Raw genomic sequence first — 26,194 nt, 5'->3', positions numbered from 1 at the left:
ACTTGTATTTAACTGGTTATATTGTATGTGAGTTGCTTCGATGAAGCTATTAGTTGATAAATTAAACTGGATTCAGTAAATAAATATCAAGAGACACTTGACACCAATTTACCTAGTCCCAAACTAAAGCGCGTTTCCACCAGAGATCTGCGAGAATGTGTTGTGAGGAATGCGGTTTTCATTAAACAATACAAACGCTTCATTTACCCATCCTCGCACAGCACTTCTCTAGTGGAAACAGCTGAGCGTGGGATTTTACAACTTCTTTTGTTGCTAAATATGAAAAAGATAACAAAGAGACATAATAAAACTGACCGTAGTGTGGCACGTGTACTGGAGTAGCTCAACCCTTCTTGATCTTTGAAATGAAAGATTTTTTTAAGCCGTCTAGGTATATTGTAATGAAAAAAGGATAAAAAAAATACATAGTTCATATTCTTATGGCTACTAATAAAATAACATTGAATTGTACAAAGTGATTTTGACACAGTATATAATTATTATTTTAGAAACGCACGTCGTTCAGTGTTATACCGACAAACAACGTCAAAACTATCAAGATTGTGTTCACAGTATACTTTGGGCCTACCGACATACCTGCGTAATTGTTTTACAACCCTACTTGAAGATAACAATTAAACAATAGATGTTGGAATTGGTTGGTTTTTATAGTACATTGTGTCTTAGGGCGGTAAATAAGGAATTACGAACGAGAGTCGACTAAGGCTTTAATGAGTCGATGTTCGTAATTCTAGTACCGCCCGTGCGACATACAATGTTTTTCATCACATTTGCGAGTATTTTTTTTATTTCTAAAAGAAAAAATATAATTGTTCCAAATATTGGCGATACCTTGGGCTGCGCTCTCGGCAGCGCCGCCCTCCCCCTCCCGCACCATGCGCCTGACGTGCGTGTGCATGTGGTCCTGCAGTAGCGCGCGCAGCACCATCAGTACGGGCACGGACTCATTTACCGACCTTGGGCTTCATGAGAAGAAAATTTGTACGCGCAATGACTCATTTACCGACCACGGGTTTTATGACAAGCAGAGTTTTTTTTTTGCAAGCAAGGTAGCCTGCATGTTATGGCACTGTTTACGATCAAGTGTGATGAAAAGTACTTTTCGTCATTTAACTAAAACAAACTATATTAATTATTAATGTTGCCAGTATTTCTCAGCCTGCCAAGTATATTTATCGATGAGGCTCGTGGCAGCTACCTAACACATACTAGAGTTTGCCCGCGGCTTCACTCGCGTAAACCATCAGATCTGGCAGTCAAAAATCTAAACCCCTGCACACCGGACCCGTCACACACTTGACCATTTTTTTTTCTGTTGTTGTTGCTGAGGAGTAGAAGTGGTCGCCGTATATTGATGTATGAGTAAAAAAAAGTTTTCTCTATCTCTCTTTCTCTTTCCCATGGCCAAAATCAGTCGGCTTCATCATCATTGCTGACTGTGATCCCTCATTGTTTCAGATCAGTACACCCTGGACAGCGAATACATAAAGCGGTACCTCGGCGAGCTGACTCCCATGCAGGAGTCCAGGTTGCTGCAGCTGAGGAAGTGGATCGCAGACCTTCAGAAGGGAAAGGTTAGAAGAGAGAAAAGTATAAAATTGCTTCATGAAATGGTTAAGAAAGTTTAAAGAATATCATCAGCATTACTTTGAACCATGAATCATTTACATCCATGTCATTGTTGGGTAAGTATGAGTATACATAGGGGCTGTTTCACCATCCATTGACTGTGTTAAATGACGGTTAAATGTGATTCCGTCTCTATTTGTTTTGTTCGAATAGACGGAGACGGCATCACATTTAACCGTCAGCTAACACTAATCAATGGATGGTGAAACAGCCCCTTATATTCCTTTATAAACGCCCAATGGGTACCCCACCACTCGCTCACTGCTAAGTTTCTATTATACAGGGTGTTTCGGGCCATGGAACGATAAATGCAAGTTTCGATTCTACCCGCATAACTGAGCTACTTTTGTTTTGTAACATTTTCGAATAACCTGAAGTTAGATAATGTATGTGTTCCGCAAATTTCAATCGTTAAATTAGTGTATTGGACATGGCGGTGTTATCGCTGCCTCATGGTATGAGGACAAAAATTCCATGGTATGGGGGCTTGTATTTCTGTCAATTTAGTATTGTATTGCAATAATTGAAATTTTCATTTAATATGTATGAAAAAAAAGAACACTGGGCATGTTTTTAAAAAGTTACAGAACAAAAGTAACTCAAGATTGTTTTTTTTTGGAGTCTTTTTGTATTTTGATTGTTTTTGTTTTTTGGAATCTTAATTTGATTGCTTAATAGCGACATCTCTTGCCCGGGTGAGCGGTTAGTTCCAATGGAGTGCTGAAAGTTTCTCGATGAGGGCTATAGCATAGATGTCGCTAGTGTCGCTGCTTAAGTCACTAAATAAGAAACAAACAAGCTGAGATATGTGGTGCATAGGAGAAATTCGTGTCTGTACTCCTGTGGTGGTGTAGCGGTATAGCATGCAGCACGGAATGCGTTCGATTCCCAGCGCTGGTCTCTTTTTCTGGTTTTTCTGTACATCTGTTTCAGTTTGAATTTTCGAAAAGTAACTCAGTTATGTGATTAGAATCGAACCTTACCTTTGAAGCCCCCATTGTCAGAGACACCATTTTACCCGTATGACAGATATTTTTAATGCCGTCTTTGTTTCATTGAACAAAATAAACAGAGATGGTATCATAGATATCTGTCACACAGATAACAGGAGCTTGCCAGCGGTTCACAGGCCGATAATGCGCGGTTTCCTCCAGGTACCATCCGACACGACGCTGCTGCGTTTCCTGCGCGCGCGCGACTTCAGCGTAGAGAAGTCCCGCGAGATGCTGTCGCAGTCGCTGCTGTGGCGCAAACGGCACCAGGTGGACCGGCTGCTGGCCGAGTACGAGGCGCCGCCGGTTGTCGCCCAGTACTTCCCCGGCGGCTGGCACCACCACGACAAAGGTGAGGCTGTTCCCTGACCCTGTAACAGGGTCATTGGCGTGCATTGGGACGATTCCAGGGTATAGTTGGTAATGAGGGCTATCGCGTATGAATTCGCTACTAGAGGCGCTAGTGTAGCGTGAGGTCTCCGAAATGTCAAATCTCATAGTTTTTGGGTGAGCTACGCGGGTTTATTTATAATTAGAATAATTTTGTGAATATTTTGCAATATCTGAAATTAATTATGGCAAATATGCGTTCCGGGGCAATGAATGTCTGTGTTTTGAGACAGTTTTGTCTTTCGGAAACCTTTGTCCTCCCTTTTTTCCGAATATAACGGGGACTTTGCAACACTGTGGCATGCTCGATATTTTTATGGTACGGTTTTAAAGTGTATTAAATATGATTTTAATCTAAACTTTGAAAGCCATACTTAAAAACCTCACGCAACAGTGCGCCATCTAGTGAGACAAAAAACGATAGCCCTCATTGCAACGCAGCAGCGCACCTCCGGCGCTGCCTACTCTGTTGTCTACTCAATGCACGCCATAGACCCAGTTTGACTTCAGCGGGGAGAAGACAAAAGGTGGAGGGATTTGGGCCTGAGTTCGTAGTATGCGTCGAAATGGTTTTCTCTTTTGCGTGCGTCTCCTTACCTAAGCTTCTTAAAAATAATACCCTTAATTTACTGGCTTCCTATTTTTCAGACGGGCGTCCACTGTACATCCTCCGCTTGGGTCAGATGGACGTGAAAGGTCTCCTTAAATCGGTCGGCGAAGATGGCCTCCTGAAGTTGGTAAGTCTGATCAGGGCCAAATGCAGTCTCACCTGAAAAAGGAGAGTGCACCGTTGCATCGTTCTCTTTCACACGAATAGATGGTTCAATGCCCAGTTAGTCGTTGGATCAATACTTTCCTTCTAAAAATAATTTCTGGGATTTTCCTTTCGCTCCCGTCTTGTTTTAGGTATTTTCAAAGTATGAACTAAGCTTGAGGAAGTTTTTTACAAGCTTTTATTTAGTTTCACCTGCCCCGTTGTCTGTCTGTCTGTCTCTCACTCTGTCTGTCTGTCAAATCTTGTAAGTTAAATTCGACCAACTTCCAGTAGTTGAGCTGACTTGAAATTCGGTATATCTGGTAGTAAGTAGTCCATCCAGGATCGTCTCCGCAGGACGGAACTCTTCAACGGTTAATGGCATTGACTTGAAATTTGGTATGCAAATGTAGTTTGGGTGACAATACAAGCAAAGACAACAAAAAGTACAGTCAGCAAAAAAAAGCTTGTATTAAAAAATTTTTTTTTATCAAAAACTTATTAACATTTGACAGACTAAGCTTTTACTAGCATATTGCCAACTTCGGTAGTTTCGTACGGTTTTTTTAAGGATAAATTAGTATCTTATTTTAATTATGGTGTACCTTTTAGTTAGTGAAACAAAAATGTACTTATATTAAATGATATTGTAACGGATAACTCACGTCTTAAACCGAGTTTAGCTCGACATATTTCGGGGGTGTGCGTGTTGCGGCAGCCGCCGAGTCGCGTGCTCCTGAGAAGAAGAGCTACGATATAGCCCGAAACATGTCGAGCTAAACTCGGTTTAAGACGTGAGTTATCTGTTACAATATCATTTAATATGAGTGAGTCACGGTAGTTTCATGTTCAAAAATGTACTTATTTCCGAAATCAGTCAGAGTATATATGCAATTAAATACATTTTACTTCAGATGAATAATTAAAACTAGTCAGTCATGTAATTGAATTGAGTAACTAATTGTGCAATAACCTATGGTATTTATTTATTTTTATCGAGCGTGAAGTGCAGCGAAATCCACGAATTACTGCGTTGTGTAACTGACTAGAAAATTATCATACTTTGTTTATTTCACCAATATTACTTTTTGACTGTACCTTGAAAATCGACACAAGAAGAAGGTGACTTCATGTAAAAAAAACTAATTAAACATTTTACCTGAATTAATACCAGATAATGATAATACCTGAATAAACTAGTCTTTTGAAGAAACTATTTTATCAGATGTACGAAAACTAGCCTGTTCCGTTCTCCGTCTGCGTAGAATTTGTTTATCGCTATCCCACGGGAACTATGCAATTTTCCGGGATAAAAACTATCCTATGTCCTTCCCCGAGATTTCAACTATTTGTACACCGAATTTCATTATAATCGGTTCAGCCAAACATTTTCACGAACTTCCACATTTATAATATTAAATAGGATAGGAAGTAGGATTGCAAAAGTCAGACGATTATTAAAATAAAATGCTTATTGACATCCGCTTCCATCATCAGTGCACGAAATAAGCAAGCGAGTCCTGCCTGGCACAAGCAATGTTAAGCAATCCTCGTTTTCGCATTCAAACAGCAGTCTGACGGTTCTCTATCGTTTGCCCGAATTTCATATGCCCGAATGTATCGTTTTCTAGAATTTTCATTTGCCATAAAGTAATTTATTTCTGAAATAGTAATCTCTTCAGTGTTGCTATTAAACTAACCTAACCTAACCTACTGCAATCTATATGATGACATTAAAAAAATCTTGAAAACAGCACGGTTCTATATATTTTATGGCAAACGTTGGTATGGCAAGTGAAATTCGGGCAAATGAAATTCGGGCAAGTAAAGGTAAACGCAGTCTGACATGCAGCAATGTAAATCAAAATGGAATTGTGACAAATGTAAAGCTTTAACACATTGTAAACTTTTGCGATATCAACTGACAAAGCCTCTGGGGACTTTAAAAAAACTTTAACGATTATGCCACATACTTGTAGTAACAGCGGTTATAATTATATTCATATTTAAAACACCGAAAATAATTACTTAAGTTTGACACCTTCTTTTCCAGACACTTCACGTCTGTGAAGAGGGTCTCAAACTCCTAGAGGAAGCCACCCGCTCGTCCGAGCACGCGGTCCACTCCTGGTGCCTCCTGGTGGACCTGGATGGCTTGAACATGCGCCACCTCTGGAGGCCGGGAGTCCGGGCGCTCCTCAGAATCATCCAGATCGTGGAAGCGAACTACCCGGAGACCATGGGACGGGTGCTGATCGTGAGAGCGCCCAGGGTCTTCCCGATTCTGTGGACTATTGTTAGCACGTTTATAGGTAAGTGCTTTGAGCCTATGTTCGCCTGGTACATGCTTATATAGGAATACGAAGTTTTTAATAGAAATACCCGCTATTATACATATATTTTTTCATGTTTGTTGTATGTACTTTCTAGTGTATAGATAAAACACATCAGGCTACTGAATGAGAGGGCTTGGACTTGAACTTCACACACACCATTCAATTTCTTCGCTGGAGCTCTATTGGTGGAGGCCTATGTCTATCAGTGAAATGCTATAGGCTTGGTGATAATGACTAGAACTTGCTAAGTAATAGTTTGCCAACAACTTCTTTTTCTTTTCCCAGATGAAAACACACGAAGCAAATTCTTGTTCTACGGCGGCAAAGACTACTTGCAGCCGGGCGGTTTGCTCGACTACATCCCAAAGGATTTAATACCAGATTTCCTCGGCGGCCCTTGCAAGGTACAGTTGCAAAAAGTATCAATACTAATAAAAACTTCTCAATAACATTTTTTTTATTCGACTGGATGGCAAACGAGCAAGTGGGTCTCCTGATGGTAAGAGATCACCACCGCCCATAAACATCTGTAACACCAGGGGTATTGCAGATGCGTTGCCAACCTAGAGGGCTAAGATGGAATACCTTAAGTGCCAGTAATTTCACCGGCTGTCTTACTCTCCACGCCGAAACACAACGGTGCAAGCACTGCTGGTTCATGGCAGGATTAGCGAGCAAGATGGTGGTAGCAATCCGGGCGGACCTTGCACAAGGAATGTTTTAGCAGATGGTTAGTTTGACTGAACAGCCTGTACAATACAATGACTCTTTATTGAGCACCATATACAAGATGTTAATTATTAAAGTGAAAATCGTCTCTTAATTTCACGTTAGTTAAATTCATATACCTACTTAAAAATACTTTAATTATTTCAAAAAGTATTTTATGTTTTGCTAAGTCGGTATTTCCTTTCATTTGACTTCAAGTTTTAACAATAGTATCGTATTAAAATGTATTAAGGTCGTATCGTGACCAACTTTAAAGAATGCCTCCTGAATTTATTTTCCATATTTATAATTAATTATGACTTAAAATTATTAAGCATTGTTTTTATTCTGCTCTTGGCAAAAATAAAACAGGTCAAAGAGTTCTGAATAATTGATTATATTTTTCGTTACTTTGTGGAAGGAGATCCATATGCATAACAAAAAGTAACAATTGCCGTGCTGGCCTGCGACGTGCATAATTTATTCCTGCAATATTTAATTTATTATCCTTATTTTATTATAATTGCGGCAGACGGATATTGTTGATGCGTCGTTGCACGTGCCACAGCAGTATTATGATTACGTGAGACGACATTCATCATTGTTTAGTTCACGTGTACTTAATAGATGTACCGCTAGAAGGTCATAGAGTAATTCGGAGACAGTGATTCAAGCATTCGCGTTACGATAAATGCACTACCAAAAAAATCAGCGGTAGTTTTTTTTTTAACATTAGGGCTCTGTCCATTGGAGGACATTTTTGCAGTGTATAGATTTTTGTACGGTAAAAAATCTAGAAAACGAAATATGAGGGGTAATGGTTATTAACCCTTTATAAGGCCCCATTTATGCTCCAATACTACCACAGAATCAAAAGCAGTTATCGAATGTCGTATTTTCAATAATTACAATGGAAATTGTTACGTATTATGAAAGCAATAAGGTTCAGTTTCCAACTCAATGCAAGTGGTCGCTAAATCGACTCTGCCTTATTAAGATAGATGAAGCGAGCTGTTTCGTACGGGTAAATTTTTGGTCATAAGAACGTCATGTTTCGCGTGTGTGACTTACTGACACTGCCTATCTAAAAATGTATTTCTAACGCGATTGTACGAACATCTGTCTCTGTGTTTACTCTATGCCCGCCAACCGTCACGTTGTGATCGACTCGTATAGCATCTGTAACCTGTATGTCCAGCGACTAGGTCACTGTCATGTCAACACAGGTACACAAGGTTCACTATTGTGCGTCGGCTTAGATAATATCACTTCTACGTACCTGACAAGACTGTTCGCTGAGAGTTAATAACATAGTTATTTTACGAAACTTTGACCGTGCTGAAATGTATCAACTCCGAAATGAGTGCGCTTACTCATTTGGAATCATGACAGAGAAAATAGTGTTGGCAAATACCGTAAGTCAGAAAGAGATGGCACTACTTTCTCAGTACCGCCCCGTAGCCTCTAATGTTACACTATTTTCTTCTTAAATCTTTGTTATTAATTCTCTGCGAACAGAGTTTCTTCGCGAGTCCCCCGGGAAGCGTTTCTGTTCTTTGCGCAACCAGATGCCGTATTGTCTAAAAGTGCGTCCACAGGCGCTTTCGCTCGATTGCAGCGATAAATCTGGTCACGTGACCCCGTTTTAAAGGTGATTTTGAATTTCCCGCGACTCATAAAAGTAACGTCAAGTCGCCGCGTCGAGCAGCAGCGACAAGATGGCTTCTTGGAGGAATGCTCTTGGCCTAAGAAGCTGATTTATTAATCTCATTTAGCATTTAGTAGCAGTGGTGGCAGTGGTACAAATAAAAGAAATTGGAGTGAATGAAAACAATAAATAACAGTGTTTTTGCCGAAATTGAAGAGGTTTTTTTTGTTTCCAGCGATAAAGCTCAACATTTTCAGCTTTATCGCTGTGTGTCACGTGACCATATTTGACACTGGAAACGAACGTCGAGCGATTTCATATGGCCGCGCCCTAATGCATTCGGAATCACAATCATTTTCACCGGTTCCTGTCACACGGGTGAGGGTAGAAAGAAACGGTGAATCCGATCGCGAGTGTCCGCATGTTTGACAATACGGCCTGGTAACCTGTGGTGATCTGGCGCACGCGCAATTAATTGAGAAAACACGCCCGCGCATTTTGATCGGGACTTTATCATGAATATCACTTATATTAATGTTCACTAATATGTCTAGATGTAAGGTAAACTAGGCTCTCAGAAGGTATGACACATTATATCATATCTATCTTGGGCTCGATTCACATCATCATCACATCACGGCCTGTGAGTGGAGAGCGCGCTGTCCCCCTCCCCCCGCGGGATATTTATTTACACATTCGATATACAGAAAAATACATTAAAACGACAAAATACATACTAATATTATAAATGCGAAAGTGTGTGTGTGTTTGTATGTTTGTCCGTCTTTTTTGCATAGAGATAGTTTATGGGCCAGAGAGTGACATATGCTACTTTTTATCCCGAAGAAATGTACAGTTCCCGAGGGAACAGCGCGCGATAACCGAATTGCACGCGGGCGAAGCCGCGGGCAGAAGCTAGTATAGCTTCCACTCAGCATATAGTTTCGATGACCTTGGAATTTCTCAAAGCCCTTTGGGGCTACTACGAAATTAGAAAATATCGTACTGTCAGTACTGACAGCAAGATACGAAGTTCGAATTTTGCACTTCGTAGTATAGGGCTCTCAAACAGAGGGTCGTGGGTTCAAACCCAGGCTCGCACCTCTGAGTTTTTCGAAATTCATGTGCGGAATTACATTTGAAATTTACCACGAGCTTTGCGGTGAAGGAAAACATCGTGAGGAAACCTGCACAAACCTGCGAAGCAATTCAATGGTGCGTGTGAAGTTCCCAATCCGCGTGGGAACTATGGCCCAAGCCCTCTTGTTCTGAGAGGAGGCCTGTGCCCAGCAGTGGGACGTATATAGGCTGGGATGATGATGATGATGATGAGTATAGGGCCAGGTTTTTAATGTAACGTATTGTGTTATGTCCAGAGTTTCGTGTACGAGGGCGGTCTGGTGCCGAAGAGTCTGTACGTGAGTGGAGCCTTCACGGAGCGGGACGGGGAGCCGCTCTGCGAAGACAGCATCTACCGCTCCGTCAGCCTCAGCAAGGGACAGGTACCCAACAGGGTTGGCAGACGCCAACAACAATAAATAAATAAATAAAATAAATAAATATCACGGGACAATTCACACCAATTGACCTAGTCCCAAAGTAAGCTTAGCAAAGCTTGTGTTATGGGTACTAAGCAACGGATAAATATAATTATATAGATAGATACATACTTAAATACATATTAAACACCCAAGACCCGAGAACAAACATTCGTATTTTTCATACAAATATCTGCCCCGACACGGGATTCGAACCCGGGACCTCAAGCTTCGTAGTCAGGTTCTCTAACCACTAGGCCATCTGGTCGTCAAGCAAGCAAGCAAGCTCTTCTGTTTAATACTCATACTGAGCCAGCAATTGCCTACTGCCATGTCACGAGAATAATCTACTATTGATGTATTAACGTGCATACCGATGTATATTCAAGCCCTTGACTGTAGAGCCACGAACCGGGATTGTTGAGCCACTTGCTACTTTCGTAATTTAGCCGTGTAATGATTCTGATTTATTAACGACACTATTTTCTAAGAGATTGGCAAAATGTGAACAGTGGCACGAAACAGATAAGTACAGAAATCAATCTATATACAAAGTGCGGTCGAGCAACGCACGCATGGTCACCGCTCACGGACACGAATTCTCGGACCGATTGGGACCAGTGCGAGCGCGAGTGCCATCCGCTTGAGACACGCGTCTGTGGACTTTTTTGTGCAATAATGGAGAATGCGAATTTATTACACTAAGGGGCTGTTTCACCATCCATTGATTAGTGTTAACTGGCGGTTAGGTGTGATGCCGTCTCTATTTGTTGACGGAGACGGCATCACATTTGACCGTCAGTTAACACTAATCAATGGATGGTGAAACAGCCCCTAAATATAATCATCGTGCATTTCGCCAATGTCGAAATCGTCGCAAGATATTTTCTGTGACAAAGTAATATAACAATGACATTAACATTAAGTGATTGAAACTAATTTTATAATGAATGATGAGATACAAAAACAGAAATAGAATTTTAGTCTATTAATGGACTACAGCGCTTAACAAAATCAATGGCAACAATAATCCAAATATAAAATCGTGCATGTCACCATGGTCCCAAATCAGCAATCTTTGCGAACGGCGCTGGTCTTCCTTTGGGACCATTAAAATATTTTAGTTATTATTGATTTCTACCTATATTTCCATTCTTCCCGTTTTATTCTCATCAATAAATCAAACAACTAGATAAGAGTGCCACTACCACGATAGTTTTTTGTGCATAAGCCATAGTTGACAACCCTAAGCCGAGCGTAGGTATGAGAAGTGAAGTACATACATGAGATTGACTTCTGTTTCTTTCTGTTTTGTGACAGTGGACCAACATATCGGTAAGACTTTAGTAATGTAACCCCTTATTGTAATGATCCTTCCGTACTCGCAGGTGCACGAAGTGATAGTGGCGAACTCGGACCCCGGCAGCGTGCTGACGTGGGACTTTGACGTGCTACGGCACGACGTCGGCTTCACGGTGTTCCGGTCGCCGCACGACCTGTCTCAGGACATGGAAATCGGTAACAAATATATTTATTACACAATAAATAACCTAACCAACGTCACTTCAAAGTTCAATATCTCAAAAACGGCTGAACCGATTTTGATGAAACATGTCTAAGAACCATGGCTAGAAAACCTGCTTTCAAATAAAAGAAACCGCATTCAAATCGGTCCACCCGTTTAAGAGCTACGGTGCCACAGACAGACACACATAGCGCTCAAACTTATAACACCCCTCTTTTTGTGTCGGGGGTTAAAAATTACAGCATTACAATAATAAAAAACAAACCAAATTCACTATACACACAAAAAACATTCGGTTTACATAATAATTTAGGGTCATTTAGGGGGTTTATTTATTTAATTATAATTTAGTGTCCAAAAATCATCAAAAATGTTACATCATCAATCATCGCTCACGTAGATGGATATTGACGTTCATGAATCATGAACCAATCAAAATGCTTCATTTACATATCCTCGCGCAGCAAAGCTTTAGTGAAAACAGCTGAACCGATGCTATTGGTTAATAAAAAACATTCATCGCAACACAATCATTGCCTTATGCAGCCTTAAAACTTGCAATACACAGAGAGCGGTGGCAGGGCGGTGCGAAGGCGGTACCGGTTGTAATATTCGAGCCACAGATATAGATTACACTAGATTACATAAATGCATCTACTTCGCGTGTCCGAACCCCGACCAAACGTCGGGGTTGGCCCCATACAAAGACTGACCGCTAACTGACTAATCATGACTAGTGACTGACTCGAGCCCCACGGTGCGGGCGGGCGGCGCATTTGAATCGATTTTGCGCGGTCATCTGGGAATTCACATCGCTAATTCGCTCTTGAGACGTCACAGTAGATAGAAAAAAGTGACACGGTTGGTTTTCATATAGATTGAGGTGTTTGCGTTATCTAGTGTAATCTATATCTGTGATTCGAGCTAACATGAAAGAGGGCACACAGAATACCGCACCACGCTTATTTCCCGCGCGGTATTCTGTGTGCCCTCTTTCATGTTAGCTCGAATATTACAACCGGCGCCGCACCGCTCCGTCTCCGGCGTCAGTGTGCTTCTAGCTTAAACGTAAAGTTTGTTTGTCAGCGGCGGGCTGCGCGGGCGGCGAGGAGGTGACGTCCGCTCTCGCGCAGGCCGAGTGGCGCGAGGGAGAACACTACCACAAAGTGGAGCCCACGCTGGTGGCGCACGACGGAGAGAGCATACAGGTCAGTTAGCTAGTTTTAAAAAAATTTGGGCGACTAATTTGCAAGAAAAAAAAACATATCTAATCATCATACCAGTCTATACCTAGATAGGAGTAGCAGTGTAACAGTGTAGTGTTTGGCACGCACAGCACATACAAATTTTGTGCATTTCTAATATTGAGTAGAGTCCCTTTTTTAGAGTTTTTTTTTGTAATTTGTGTATTATTTTAAGTCTGTTCTTTTTGGTGTCGAATAAAGTAATATCTTTTTTTTAATTTGTCAATAAAAAATTACTTGCAGTTAAAAAAGCAATGCGCTGTAAAATTTAAATTATATACATAAAAATACACACAAAGACGTAAAAAAACTAATTAGGGATTATCTACGTATATGTTTATATTTGTAGGTTAGTGTCGAATAAAAGTTATGTCTACGTCTATATTTGTACAAAGTTATGTCTGTCTATAGTCGTGGGACTTGTGGGTTGGTGTCGAATAGTTACTATAACTGTAGTTGTGTGGATGTCGAATAAAGCTATGTCTATATTTGCGGGTTTTGAATATTATCTCCTTGTGTATAGTTGTGTATCGGTCGTTGCAGGGGTCGCACGTGATGCTGGAGCGCGGCAGCTACGTGCTGCAGTGGCGCTGCGAGCCGCTGGACCATGCGCGCGCGCAGCTCATGTACTTCCACGAGACGCTCGCCAGCCACCACTACAAGTGAGTCGCCCTCGCCACGAGACACAGGACCTTCTACACCTTTCATTGATACTTATTTGCCATCACACCCCATTCGATGTTCAAGGCCAGTTATGTCACTCATTGATCATTTTTATGTGCTAGATTTATTTATTTGTCCAGAAAAAGTTAGAGCATTACAGTTAACCTCGTAAGGCCTAGGCCCAACGTACTAAATTTAGGACATACATCGAAGCAAATGTCAACTTTTACTGATTGACATTAAGAGCGTTTATACCTGCTGAGCTGGCAACGTTGCATTTTTGTTAGTTTTTCTCGATTATTCCATAAAAATTGAATTAAAATTAAAAATGTTTTTTTAGAACACTTCTTAATATATAAGTTAATGTGTCTACTCCAATAATTATTCGTGATAGACTTTTATATTCCTTAAAAACGAATTAATGTTTATGACCGGTTTTTAAAGAAAATAAAAGTCTATAACGAATAATTATTGGAGTAGACACATTAACTTATATATTAAGAATGAACTAAAAGATTCAATAAATTATATATTCTAATAATCGATATTTGACGTGGATCTCACGAGGTTAAAACACGAATGTACATACAAAAATTCCATACAAAATAAATTTTTGGAAGGCTGACATGTGATGCAGTCTCTATTTGTTTTGTCACATCAGAATGACTTGAGTATGACAGTTTATATAAAATTTATTAATGACGTAATTTTTACACAATACCATGCAATTCGAGTTGTCTGTTTTTTAACAATGTATATATCGTAAACCATTCCAAGACAAATGATTTTTTAAATCGTTTCCTGTGCTTTATTAATTTTATAATGTAATTTATTCTGTGAAGATTAGATTCTTCTCAATTGACGCTTGGATTGTAACTACGAAATTCGATTTTGACCTGCAATCTGACATATAAAACTTTAACAATGACAGTAAGAGTCAAGCTTGAGTATCATTCTGGAGTTCTGGATAGCTTATACTTCATCACGTATAAGTATTAAATAATTCTGGTGCTTAACATACGCATACAGAACTAGATTAAACTATGTTATTAATTATCAACGTTTTCTATTTAGTATAAGTTTTGTAAATAGTAAGTAGATAGTAGTTGTATTTTTTTAAAATTTTGTATATGTGCTTTTCTATTATGAAATAAATCTATTATCAACCAAATAAGTTGCAATCAGTAATTTAAAAAAAATGGTGATTTATATGGAAAAATATCGCAATTGGTTTTTTCATACCAAAAAATACAATACAAAGACTCTTTATTGTACACCAGAAAAAGTATGCGATACAAAAAACAGATACACAGAGAAAATGACAAGGTAAGCAATAGGCGGCCTTATAATAAAAATAATAAAAAGCGTTGATATATTTTTTAAACAAAACCAATTCTGTAAAAGACAATGTTTGATTTTGCGGTCAGCGCCTGAATCTATCTCTTTTTCCAGGGGTTCCATGTCAAGCCTGCAGTCCGGAGCTTCCGGCTTCTCCTGCCTCAGCACCAAGTCTGCGGTGAGCTCGTGCCCCTCGCGGTGAGAGCCCGCCCGCCCCCGCCCCGCGGCCACCGCGCCCACCCGCGCCCCGAGGAGCCCCCCGAGGGGCGGCGAGTAGGGACCCCCTTGGAAACTGACTCAAAAAGTTGACATGTGCAGTGCCACGCGGCTTTGTTATAGTTTGGTTGACTCTATACTCCGTTTAATTTAAGATTTGAATTAACGGTCAAATTGTAACACGTTTCTCGGTATTTCGAACACAAATGGACTAAAAATAACTAGATGTACATTTATCGGCGGTATTTATTATGTTTTTATTACAGAAGTTAACACAATTTTAAATAATTTCGTTGTTTCATTTATAATCGTGTGCAAATTTTACCGTTATGTTTCAAATGTTAAAATAAATGGAGTATAGGATTAAGTAAATGCAGTTTTATTCCACATTGTGAATGAATTGACTTATAATAGCAACTTCATTTTGTGTGGTTATGACTTATGACCATAAAGCATGTAACCAATAGAGAGGGTAAATCATTCAATGGCCAATAGAGACGAGAGTCTGTTACGAGTCACTTAATTAAAGAAAACTACGAGGCATTGCAATCGCTGCACTAGGATTGGCCGATATTACAATACAATACAATACAAATATTCTTTATTGCACACCATAAATCAGTACAAAAAACTTATAATATAAACACTTAGATTCAGGGTAGACAATACCTACCTACTCGATACCTGACGTTTGCTTATTGCATTGTATAGTGACTTGTTTTTTTATGAAAAGAAGAAAGTGTATGATCATAATCCTAAATAGATAACAAAAATGTTCTTTGACGATAGCGAGTAGTTATAAATAGAACCTGACTACAAAGGTTGCGGTCTCAGGTTCGATCCCCGTCCAGTCAGATATTTGAATGAAAAATACGAATGTACGACTAGGTCAATTAGTGTCAATTGTTGAGTGCTATTTATTTATGCATAAAATAGAGAAAAAAAACATAATTAATCTTATACCGATTTTAATCACCTATAACACGTCTTTAAAATAACCATGATATTTCGACCACACTAAGCGACCGTGCTTATGAGTAGAATGAACCGTTGAGTATCAAAATTAAAAGCGATTGAGGGTAATTCGAAAAAAAAAAATCATGGCCAAAGTATAATAGTAGTTAAAAAGAAAATACTATTGCAAAAGGACGTACGTACATGCTGATACGGTATTAGTAGCAAAGCAAATCACTAATTAGTTTTTTTTAATTGGATGGCCAGTATTACGACTCTATTTGGTTATATGCTTTATGGTTATATCATCCACAAAAGCGAATCTACGTTCGGGAGTTGCAGTTCGACACGATTGTCTACAACTATTATGTCTATAACGTGTATTTTATACAAACGAACAGTAACCAGCATTAGTTTAGTGCTATGAAGCGATTTTGCCATAAATTTAAACCATCAGATCGTAATTTTAACATTTTTTTTTGTGCAGCAATGTATTGCGTACAATATTTTGACACGAGAGACAAGCGGATCTATGACAGGTGTCACGTCAGCAAGTGCGATGATTCGAATAAAACAAGGTAGTGATCTGATCACTGGTCGTGGATACATTGTGTGTTAAATTTTTTTTTCACCAAAAATAGTCGTATTTTTTAAATAAAATAAAAATGTTCGTGGTTATAACAACAATATACGCTGTAGAATCAGTTTGTATGTTCTTAGATCATATGGCAAATGAACTATGGTTTTCGCAGTTAAATGCAATTATACTATGTAAGTAGAATATGAGAGATGGATTGATACTGTTCCTCCACTACTTGTTGATATTAGAATGTATTTACAAAAGGATGTAGCACTATTTTACAGTCTTGTTCTCTTAATATTGGATTATAAATAGACGAGTACCTTTTTAAAATGTAATTATTGCTAAAAAAACTGACAAGGACAGTTTTACATTAAATTAAAATAAATAAAAAGGAATGTAGTTAAGCTTTTCAAAATACATTGCTGAATTTTCGATGCACTGTGCAAAAATCCATTCTGTTCTGTCCATGATGATGAAATTAGTAATGAGCTGAGTGTGGTGGTCTCTTTTGCATTTCTATATGCAAATGCGACAAAAAAGTAAAAGTATAACTGAGGTTGTTTGATAGTGCAATACCCGATTATATCTAAACCTGACTAAAAATAAAGGGAAATTTGATGATGAGAGGGAGTTTGATGAGATGCTGACACTGGTTGTTACATTATTTAATAAGAATAATTATGTTAGTCTTCTTGTGACAACGGCAGTTAAGTAGCCTAAATAAAGTTGTAAATAATACAATTATTTCACATACTTTAGTCCAATTTTAAGATAGTAATGATCTGAATAAACACGTAATGAATGTGGATAAAGTATTTATATGAAGGCAATGTAGCCAGTAGTTCTCATTGCAATTGCGTAAACTTTATAATGGACTGAGTTTACGTAAAAGTTGGATGTGATTTGCCTCAACTACAGTTATTTGCTTAGTAAAATATGAAATTACAATTTCCATTGTATTGGTTGCAAGATTAACGATTTGTGTTGTTGATTTTATAGTTCGATAAACACGATAAAACTTGATTCTCTTTTGGTTAGTAACTCTTTCCCGAATAAGTGAAAATCAGAAAACAGGGTTTTGTCGCTTCTGTTTTTTTATCGTTGGTTTCAAGGGTTTTGAAGTTATTACTTTATTAAGTAAATACTTTATACGTATACTTATTGCAATATATTTATAACTGATCTGACGTTATTATACTTGTCTTTGGGATGTACAATATGAATTTATCCCATTTGAAAGAGCAACCTCGAAGCGGAAAGTTTTCATTACCCTGACTCTAGTTTTCTGTAAAGAACTACAGACAGAACAATTTGATATGTAAAAATGAATTTATTTACTTATAAAGTAGGAAATTCGAAAGCGAAGCTCAATCTAGCTAAAAAAAACTGCAATCTGAATATTATAATATAATAGAACTATTTTAAGTAGTTTAATTCGTAGTTTTAAGATATTTTATTTTATTTTGCAATAATAAATAAATAATATCATGTTTTAATATACATCTATCATCTATTTTATCAGGTAGTTCAATATTATGGTTGGTCAGTGTTGTGAAACTGCGAATAGTGTGATATTATCTGTGCCAACTTTATAACGGCGAATTTGTGGCTTTAGGATACTAGGTACTATCACAGACTTAAAGTGTATGTCCCTTCCTGACTATTAAGTGTGTATGCTAAGGATGAATGCTTTCATTTCAATGTAAAAGTGCTCGAGTCTTTAGCTGGTAGCTCTAAAGAAATTTAAAACTATTTCCTAGATAGACGGTTGAAATTAGATTATGCATTGTATCGCTCAGTTTAATTATTAATAAGTATACAAAATGGGGTACAAAAATTCTGTAATGTGTGAAACACGTTAGATTGGAAACAAAATCGATTATTACAATGTAACGCAACAAACAAATTCATTATAATAAATTAGTGCAATATTGACAAATGAAATTTTACTTCCAATCTAACAAGCTTGATCAATAGTGTCTTACGATGCGATACTATCAGAATAATAAAGAATTACGTATGAAAAAAGCTATATTAGTGAAACATACACATCGTGTCGCTTTTGGCAAGGATTCTGAGATGGGAATAAGTTTAAAACATTAAGGACCATCCATTGATTAGTGTTAAGTGACGGTTAAATCTGATTCGTGAATAGACGGTCGCATTTAACCGGGATGGTGAAACAGCGTGTAAGTAAGAGTGTCGTGGTGGCCTAGTGGTTTGAGTTTTTGCCTCTTAAGCAGAGAGTTGCGCGTTCGAGCCCACCTCTCAGTTTATCTGCGAAATTACATCAGCTTCAGGGTCTTCCCACACCTTTTGCCGCGGAATCGACTTTAGTTTAGACATGTCCACGCAATGAGATCGAAAAAGATGTTTTCCCGTCGATACGTATATCGTTTCGCGTGGGCGGGCCCAATGGACGTCTTGTTCGCTCTTATTGCATGGACATAAAGTGTTTTTGATCAAAAGCTAATTCCGCGTCGATAGATATGGGCAGACCGTTACGGTGTAGGAACCTTCCACACACCAGCAAAGTAGTTAAATAGTCTTTTTAAAGTTCCCAATCCGCATTGGACCCGCGTGAGAACTACGACTAGCCCCTCCCATCCCGATAAGAGGAAAGTGCCCTGCATTGAATTCACTTAATTAAGTAGAATGTCTGGCGCACTATGTAGAATATAACGCATAATTATGCTGTTGAAAAATGATTCTTAACTGTATTAATTTAAGGTTAAACGGTATCGTAAGACACGATTGAGAATTTACGTGATGCGTAAGGAGAGTATCTCAATATTTGAGGATGTACATTGAGAGATATCAAATTGCCAATATTTTTAAAATTAGCTCAGAACTATGTGAATTGAATATCCATGAAGTTTAAGAGTTTTAAAATTATTAAGTAAAATATTGTAACATACGAAATTGTCTTTCAGTTTCCATGACAGAACCCAATACCACACTACGCAATAGGCGGCCTTATTGCTTCAGAGCGATGTAGACGGAAGATATTTTTCCTTTCTGTAGATGTGTATTATTATTTACGGAAACAGATGTTAAGTAACAAAGGATAAATTAAATAAATAAATTTATACAAAAAAAAACGAATTAGGCTACGTATGCACTATGCGGCCAACCGCGCGGTTTTAGCGCGTCGTCTCCGTCTCGACCGATACTTTGAAGAGGGACGGCGCGCCAAAACCGCACGGTTAGCCGCATAGTGTGTACGTAGCCTTAGAGATGGTTCCCGTGGCATTGTGCCCAAAAGGCTGGTAGCGTTACCTCGTTGATTAGCTTATTACGCTTGTTGGCGCGGGTGCACTTCGCGGGTGCGGGTGCTGGTAAAATCCGTCGCACGCGCAGCGCGCAGTCAGCGCTGCTCATCCTATTGTCCACTAGCCGTCCACCCGCGCCGTGAGAACGGCGTCAGCCAGCGGAAGCCTTTAGAGCAGCCGTTTTCAACCTTTTGGTGATAACGGCACACTTTTCGTTCATCAAAGTGTCACGGCACACCAGTAAAAAATAGCCAAGTGCGAGTCGAGTCGAGTAGGTTAACCCTTATTATGTACAATATAACGCACAGCGGAGGCTTATTAATAGGGTCTCGTTGACACTTTTAGGTACGAATCGCACACGCCAGGCCTCAGTTGTTTTCGTACTATTCTCATTAAGACAGTTATTCATGATTTCAATGCAGCATAACTTCGCGGCAATCGCGGCACACCTGAACATATACGTGGCACACCGGTCGAAAATGTCTGCCTTAAAGAGATGAATCTTCAGTTGTGTCTGCCAAGCGTACCGCCCCAAGAACAGGATCTCAAAGCCAACAGCTATTAAATTTTATGTCGAACCGAAACAGATAATTTGCTAATTTCTTATTTTATGCCGCTTCCTTGCTTAAGTTTCGTGATTGCAATTTCTTTTAACCTTCATTTTAACAGCATAAAGTTAAGAAATAAAGAAAAAAACATTTATTGCCAAAAATACAGTTGAAAACAGCAGTTGTTAGTTTGTCCCTATTTCATAAGGACTTGGGTTACCATTGGTCAGGGAATCGACCAAGCAACTGTCATACATGAATGACACGGATGATTGGCCGTTGTTGGCCCCTGGCTGCGCCGGTAAAGTTAATTGGAAAATAATTGATTTGCGCTGTTATCAGTGGTTGGAAGTTACTGCATACTGACGCTTTACGATTAATTTTACTACATCAGATTAACTCACCAACTTTCTTTGTCACTATGTGCTAAGATAATTACGTCTGACGTTTAGTTTCATTTATGTGGCAGATTTTAAAACACTTTATATACCTATCTGTACGATTTTATAAAAACGAAGTACTTTTCGGTTGCTGCGGATGTGATTCGAACCCGCGTCTCTTTGCTATACGCGCCAAGCATACTGCCAACAGCACCATCATGTTACCCTGTACAACCACCTGAATATTTAGATCACCTGCATATACCAATTGCCGCGTGATGCTATCCATCGCAAATCATTCACAAAGTGTCTATTTTCGACGAAATAATCAAAATGTTTTAATTAATTGCATTGAAAACTCATGTGGAAGTTTTTCAGCGGGTTCTTTGATTTAATTAAATCAAAATATTTATTGCACTGTATATCAGAAAAAAAGGTTATGGGGCGCCACCCCAGTTGAAATACTTTTTAAAGGTTGTCAAAACACAATTACTCCATAGCCTCCTAAGTCCTCGTGTACTTCACAGAGCACAAATCAATTGTAAGAATAACTGCTAAATATACTATGCAGTGTAGGTACAAATTTTTCAATAGAATATATACTTTGAATTTTATCACCATCATTCACCCCATAGACGTCCCACTGCTGGGCACTGGCCTCATCTGAGAAATGAGGCCTTTGAATTTATTGAAATAATTTCCATAATCACAAAATTGGAAATCGGAACTCGGCTCCATCTGTAGAACTATGTATGTACGAGGATAACTTTTGTATGGTATTACTGAACTTTGACGTCACTAGTTATCCAAGTTTATTGAGTAATAAAAAACTAATTTTACGGTTAATTGAATATTAATCTGGTTTTTCACTAGAACTGTGTCTGATGGATTATAGGTACTAATTAGGTACCATCAACCAAATATGTGATCGACCACCCTAAAGTTGATAATCGTTTGCATGTCATAAAACAATAATGCCACTAGACGTGTTGTCAAGTTCGACTTTAGCCACATATTCATTTGATAGCAACTTGTTTAAAAATTGATAGACCACTTATTTGGCTGATGGTACCTACACTATTTTTATAGGTGGCTCAAAGGAAATTAAACTGCATTGGTAATTGGATATTATTTATTCGTTTAACAAAAACGTCATTTAATTTGAAATTACACATTGAAAACAATATTCTATTTCTTTTAGCATGTAAAATAATAACAATAATAAAAATCCTATGGGGCTCTGTTGCTTTAAAATTACAACTCAACCCAATTTTACTGAAATTGTAGTACTAGATCATATCTTACCAGATAATAATTACGAGTAGTTAGGTGCATACAGTCAAACAATTTGGCTCCTAGGCCACTAGAACCCCAACATCTACATAAATAAAAATGAATTGAAGAAATGTAAGTATGTTCAGATGTTTACACATCACCGTACATGCTTAATTCTTTTTTTGTTGTGTCTAATGCATGAGACAGAAACAGATTTTAAAATTTCTATACAAGAAATGAGTGAGTGTGTGAGATCGTCATTCGTGTGTAGTGTACCCGTGTGAAGCCGGGGCAGAAAATACTTGTATTTATCTATAACATTGCTTATCGAATGAAAAATATCATAATGACAAATAAGCTTAGGAATTGAATTAGTTGACTGTACCTACATAAATTGGATACACATCTCATTACATTTTATAACAGACCTCGTATATGTATTTAAATCAATTTAATTATTTTTAGACACCTTTGATTTCATCTTTTGATATTATTTTGTACAATATACATATATTTTAAATAGCTAGTTGTATACTTTGGATATCGTATAAGAACAACAAATATAGATAAGTATTATTTTAGTTACAAAGGCAATAATTTATTTTAAATAATGAACTGTGAAGCACAAAACGTCGCCTATAATACGTACATATCCTAATTTTTCTACCAAACAATGTGTCATATTTAGAATTCATAATAATAAATAAGAAGTTTATAAACAGATAATAGTTTCAACTGTCACAGATTTAAATCTTAGGCCTATTCTTGTTAATAGAACCTTGTCGTAGTAAGACGTTCATGATTGTTCAAAGCAATTAGCAAGTGCTAATATGACGGAATTCTATAGTAATATGTAATATTAATGTATGTGTCCAATAAGTATAATAGACAGCGTTCTTCTTCAACATAGTTGAAGCAATTTGTGTTTTAAGTTTTATAAAATGTAACTAAACTTTCTGTGTATGATTTAAGTTAACTAAATTGATCTATTTTTTTTCATTGACACGGCAGCATAGACGCCTATGTCAAACGACAATAAGTATAACTCCTTACCTATTTATACAGGGTGTTAATTAACGTACTGAAAAATTAAAACACTTTTTATTTTTATAACTTAGCTATTTCAAAGAATATTCGTACATTTTGCTAAATAATTCTAATTAATTTTAAACTCTACACGTAATTTGTTCACGTCAGTTGGGCTTCGCCGTTTTAGAAGAAAATGAAACTGACAGATAAACGGCCAGAATTAAATTGTCTAAATAGTATGCGACTTTATAAAATACTAGCTTTTGCCCGCGGCTACGCCCGCGTGGAATTCGGTTATCGCGCGCTGTTCCCTCGGGAACTGTGCATTTTTCCGGGATAAAAAGTAGCCAATGTCACTCTCTGGCCCATAAACTAACTCTATGCTAAAAATCAAGTCGATCTTTCGCTCCGTTTCGACGTGAAACACGGACAAACATACATACAAACACACACTTTCGCATTTATAATATTAGTATGGATTATAACTGGCGTATGCTGCATTTGCAACTTTTAGGGACTGTTTCACCACCCATTGATTAATTTTATTTGATGGATAAATGTGATGCCGTCTCCGTCTATTCGAACAAAACAAACTGAGACGGCATCACATTAATTCCTCAAATAAATTTAATAAATGGATGGATGAAACAGGGGGTTAGACTGCGAAAAGTAAAAAAAAATTAAAAATACACACACACTTACGGCCAAAGTTACAAAAATATGTATATACCTACACGACTTTAGTAATACAGGTGGTAGGACCTTGTGCAAGGTCCGCCCGGATTGCTACCACCATCTTGCTTGTACTGTTGTGTTTCGGCGTGGAGAGTAAGACAGCCGGTGAAATTACTGGCACTTGAGGTATCCCATCTTAGGCCACCTAGAGGTTGGCAACGCATCTGCAATACCCCTGGTGTTGCAGATGTTTATGGGCGGTGGTGATCTCTTACAATCAGGAGACCCACTTGCTCGTTTGCCATCCAGTCGAATAAAAGAAAAGTAACTTAAGGTCGTGTATATTATATCAGAGTAAATTATACTTTTGTAAGTTTAACCGTTTCGATATCTTTGTGGCTGACTTTGCCTATACCTACGCTGCTGCCTGACGATGTCCGGTCAGTTCTGAGGGCGACTACGTAATTCTAAAATCGAAGTTCGTATCGTACCGTCCCTCTCATTCTCGTATTAAATAGAATAAGTGTCAGAGGGACGGAACGACACTAATTTTCGGAGTATGCCAGCTGACCATAAATTTGTGGCTCTTAAGGGCCTGCAGGGCTACTACGGAACTCGAAACTCGAAGTTCGTGTCGTGCGGTCCCTCTGACACTTATACTATTTAATACGAGAGCGAGAGGGACTGTACGATACGATACGATACGAACTTCGAGTTTCGTAGTAGCCCTGCTGGCTGCATGAACACGGCGCAGCGTCGTAACTTTTTTTTATTATGAGAGGTAACCAAATAGACCCTTAACCACATTAGTAGGTGCTATCAGCCAAATAAGTGGTCCATCAATTTTTAAACAAGTTCCTATCAAATGAATACGTCGCTAAAGTCGAACTTTCAAGTTGACAGACACGTCTATTGGCATTATTGTTTTATGACATGCAAACGATTATCAACTTTAGGGTGGTAGACCACATATTTGGCTGATGGTACCCTACCTCAGATTGTTGGCAGAACGATGTTATCCTAGCACTAAGTCTAAAACTAGGCGTCTAGAGGCAGTCATGTTGATATTTATTTTTGTACTCTTTACAATTTGCAGAGAATTCGGATTAACTTATATAATTTATGACAAACTGCGTTTCAGAACGTGTCATTGTATTCTTTTTAGGTGCTAAAATTAGCACCTTAAAAAGAGTGAAATAAGGTTGAAATCAATGAATGAACGGGCCTAGAAGGCTTTATAAGTTGTAACTTGTGAACGTCTGTATTTTCGTATCCAGAAAAAGTTTTAAATTAAGGAGTTATATGATGTTCACAGTTATTTTAAATTTTAAGTATATAAAATGTATTAAGCAGGGGACTTTAAAACGTTATTTAATTTTATTTGGTTTAAGAACAATGAATTTTAGTTGCGGAATTAAATGTTTATTAAAGAACTATCTGAGTATTATTACCTATTTTTTATTTATTTTAAAAACCTTGCATCAAACTAAAGGAAAATATATTATATGTGATAATTAGTCATATTTACGTACACATAGACATCCTGTTATCTACATAAAGATATACTTAGTAGGTAATTTTCATTATTTGCATCATAATTTCAGTTTTGACCAAATTAATTATGTGTACCTAATGGCCAAAGGTGGACGTAAAGGGACGTTGTTAAAAGAGAAAAAATAAGTTAAGAGAAAACATACAGGTAGACACGTGAGACAAGAGAGCTGATGTGCTGCCTTACTAAGGGGAGACAGAGCAGTGGCTCTGCCTTGCCAAACCCCAACCTCTAGCAACCCACCTGATTATAGTCTAAAAGACTGATTGCAGGTTTAACAAGGAAAAAAAAAAAAAAAGGTAGACACGTGTACTCATAAAAGTTCCTCATCAAACTTACCCGCGTAAGTTTTACTAAAATTTTAATTTTTGCCGCTTATTCATTATTCAAGCATACTTTGAAAATGTGATAGTTGCGAAGAGTGCCGTCTTCATTTCTTAACTCTTCGTGGAGCTACTACGAAATTTGAAAATCGAAGTTAGTTTCGTACCGTCCGAGTGAGGCACTCTCGTTTCAAATAATATTAAGCGTCAGCGGGTCGGCAAGATACGAAGATCGAATTTTGCACTTCGTTGTATAGGGCCAGTCATCTGCAGCAAGTTTCCGCCACTGACCACCAGAGGCGCTGCAGTCGCCGGCGCATGCGTAAGGATTGCTTATCGCGATTAACTGCCATGAACGCCATTGTTACGTTCCCTTCGATCTGGCACGCATTTGAAAATATAACGAAACCGTTTTAAAGTGAGTGACAGGACGAGATCTACCACCACCCCAACCCCCTACCCCACGCCCCACATAGTTTGTTTTCGTTCACTCTACCATAAGGCACTTGTCCCACTGCCGACGATGAGCGAGAAGAGCGAGCGAGCGAGCAGTGAAAAGCGAGTGTTCGAGCACGACGGGCGATTACTCGCTCTACTCGCT

At 38.4% G+C, this 26,194-nt stretch overlaps 1 protein-coding gene across 1 annotated transcript in view; it reads left to right on the top strand.

Moving 5' to 3' along the window:
* retm (real-time) overlaps positions 1–17,910 on the top strand; it is a 73,587-nt gene extending 55,677 nt beyond the window's left edge. Inside the window, exons 6-15 of the mRNA XM_074100285.1 lie at positions 1,480–1,595; positions 2,805–2,994; positions 3,681–3,769; positions 5,840–6,098; positions 6,408–6,526; positions 9,855–9,980; positions 11,405–11,534; positions 12,628–12,749; positions 13,329–13,447; positions 14,901–17,910. Coding sequence (XP_073956386.1) covers positions 1,480–1,595; positions 2,805–2,994; positions 3,681–3,769; positions 5,840–6,098; positions 6,408–6,526; positions 9,855–9,980; positions 11,405–11,534; positions 12,628–12,749; positions 13,329–13,447; positions 14,901–14,988 — 1,358 coding nt within the window. The 3' untranslated portion in view covers positions 14,989–17,910. The remainder of the gene's footprint in view (positions 1–1,479; positions 1,596–2,804; positions 2,995–3,680; positions 3,770–5,839; positions 6,099–6,407; positions 6,527–9,854; positions 9,981–11,404; positions 11,535–12,627; positions 12,750–13,328; positions 13,448–14,900) is intronic.
* The last annotated feature ends 8,284 nt before the right edge of the window (positions 17,911–26,194 follow it).

The sequence above is a fragment of the Choristoneura fumiferana genome, chromosome 17 (genome assembly GCF_025370935.1).
Source record: "Choristoneura fumiferana chromosome 17, NRCan_CFum_1, whole genome shotgun sequence".
Lineage (NCBI taxonomy): Eukaryota > Metazoa > Arthropoda > Insecta > Lepidoptera > Tortricidae > Choristoneura > Choristoneura fumiferana.
Note: the sequence above shows the minus strand (reverse complement) of the source record. Positions and strands in the feature narration are given on the sequence as shown.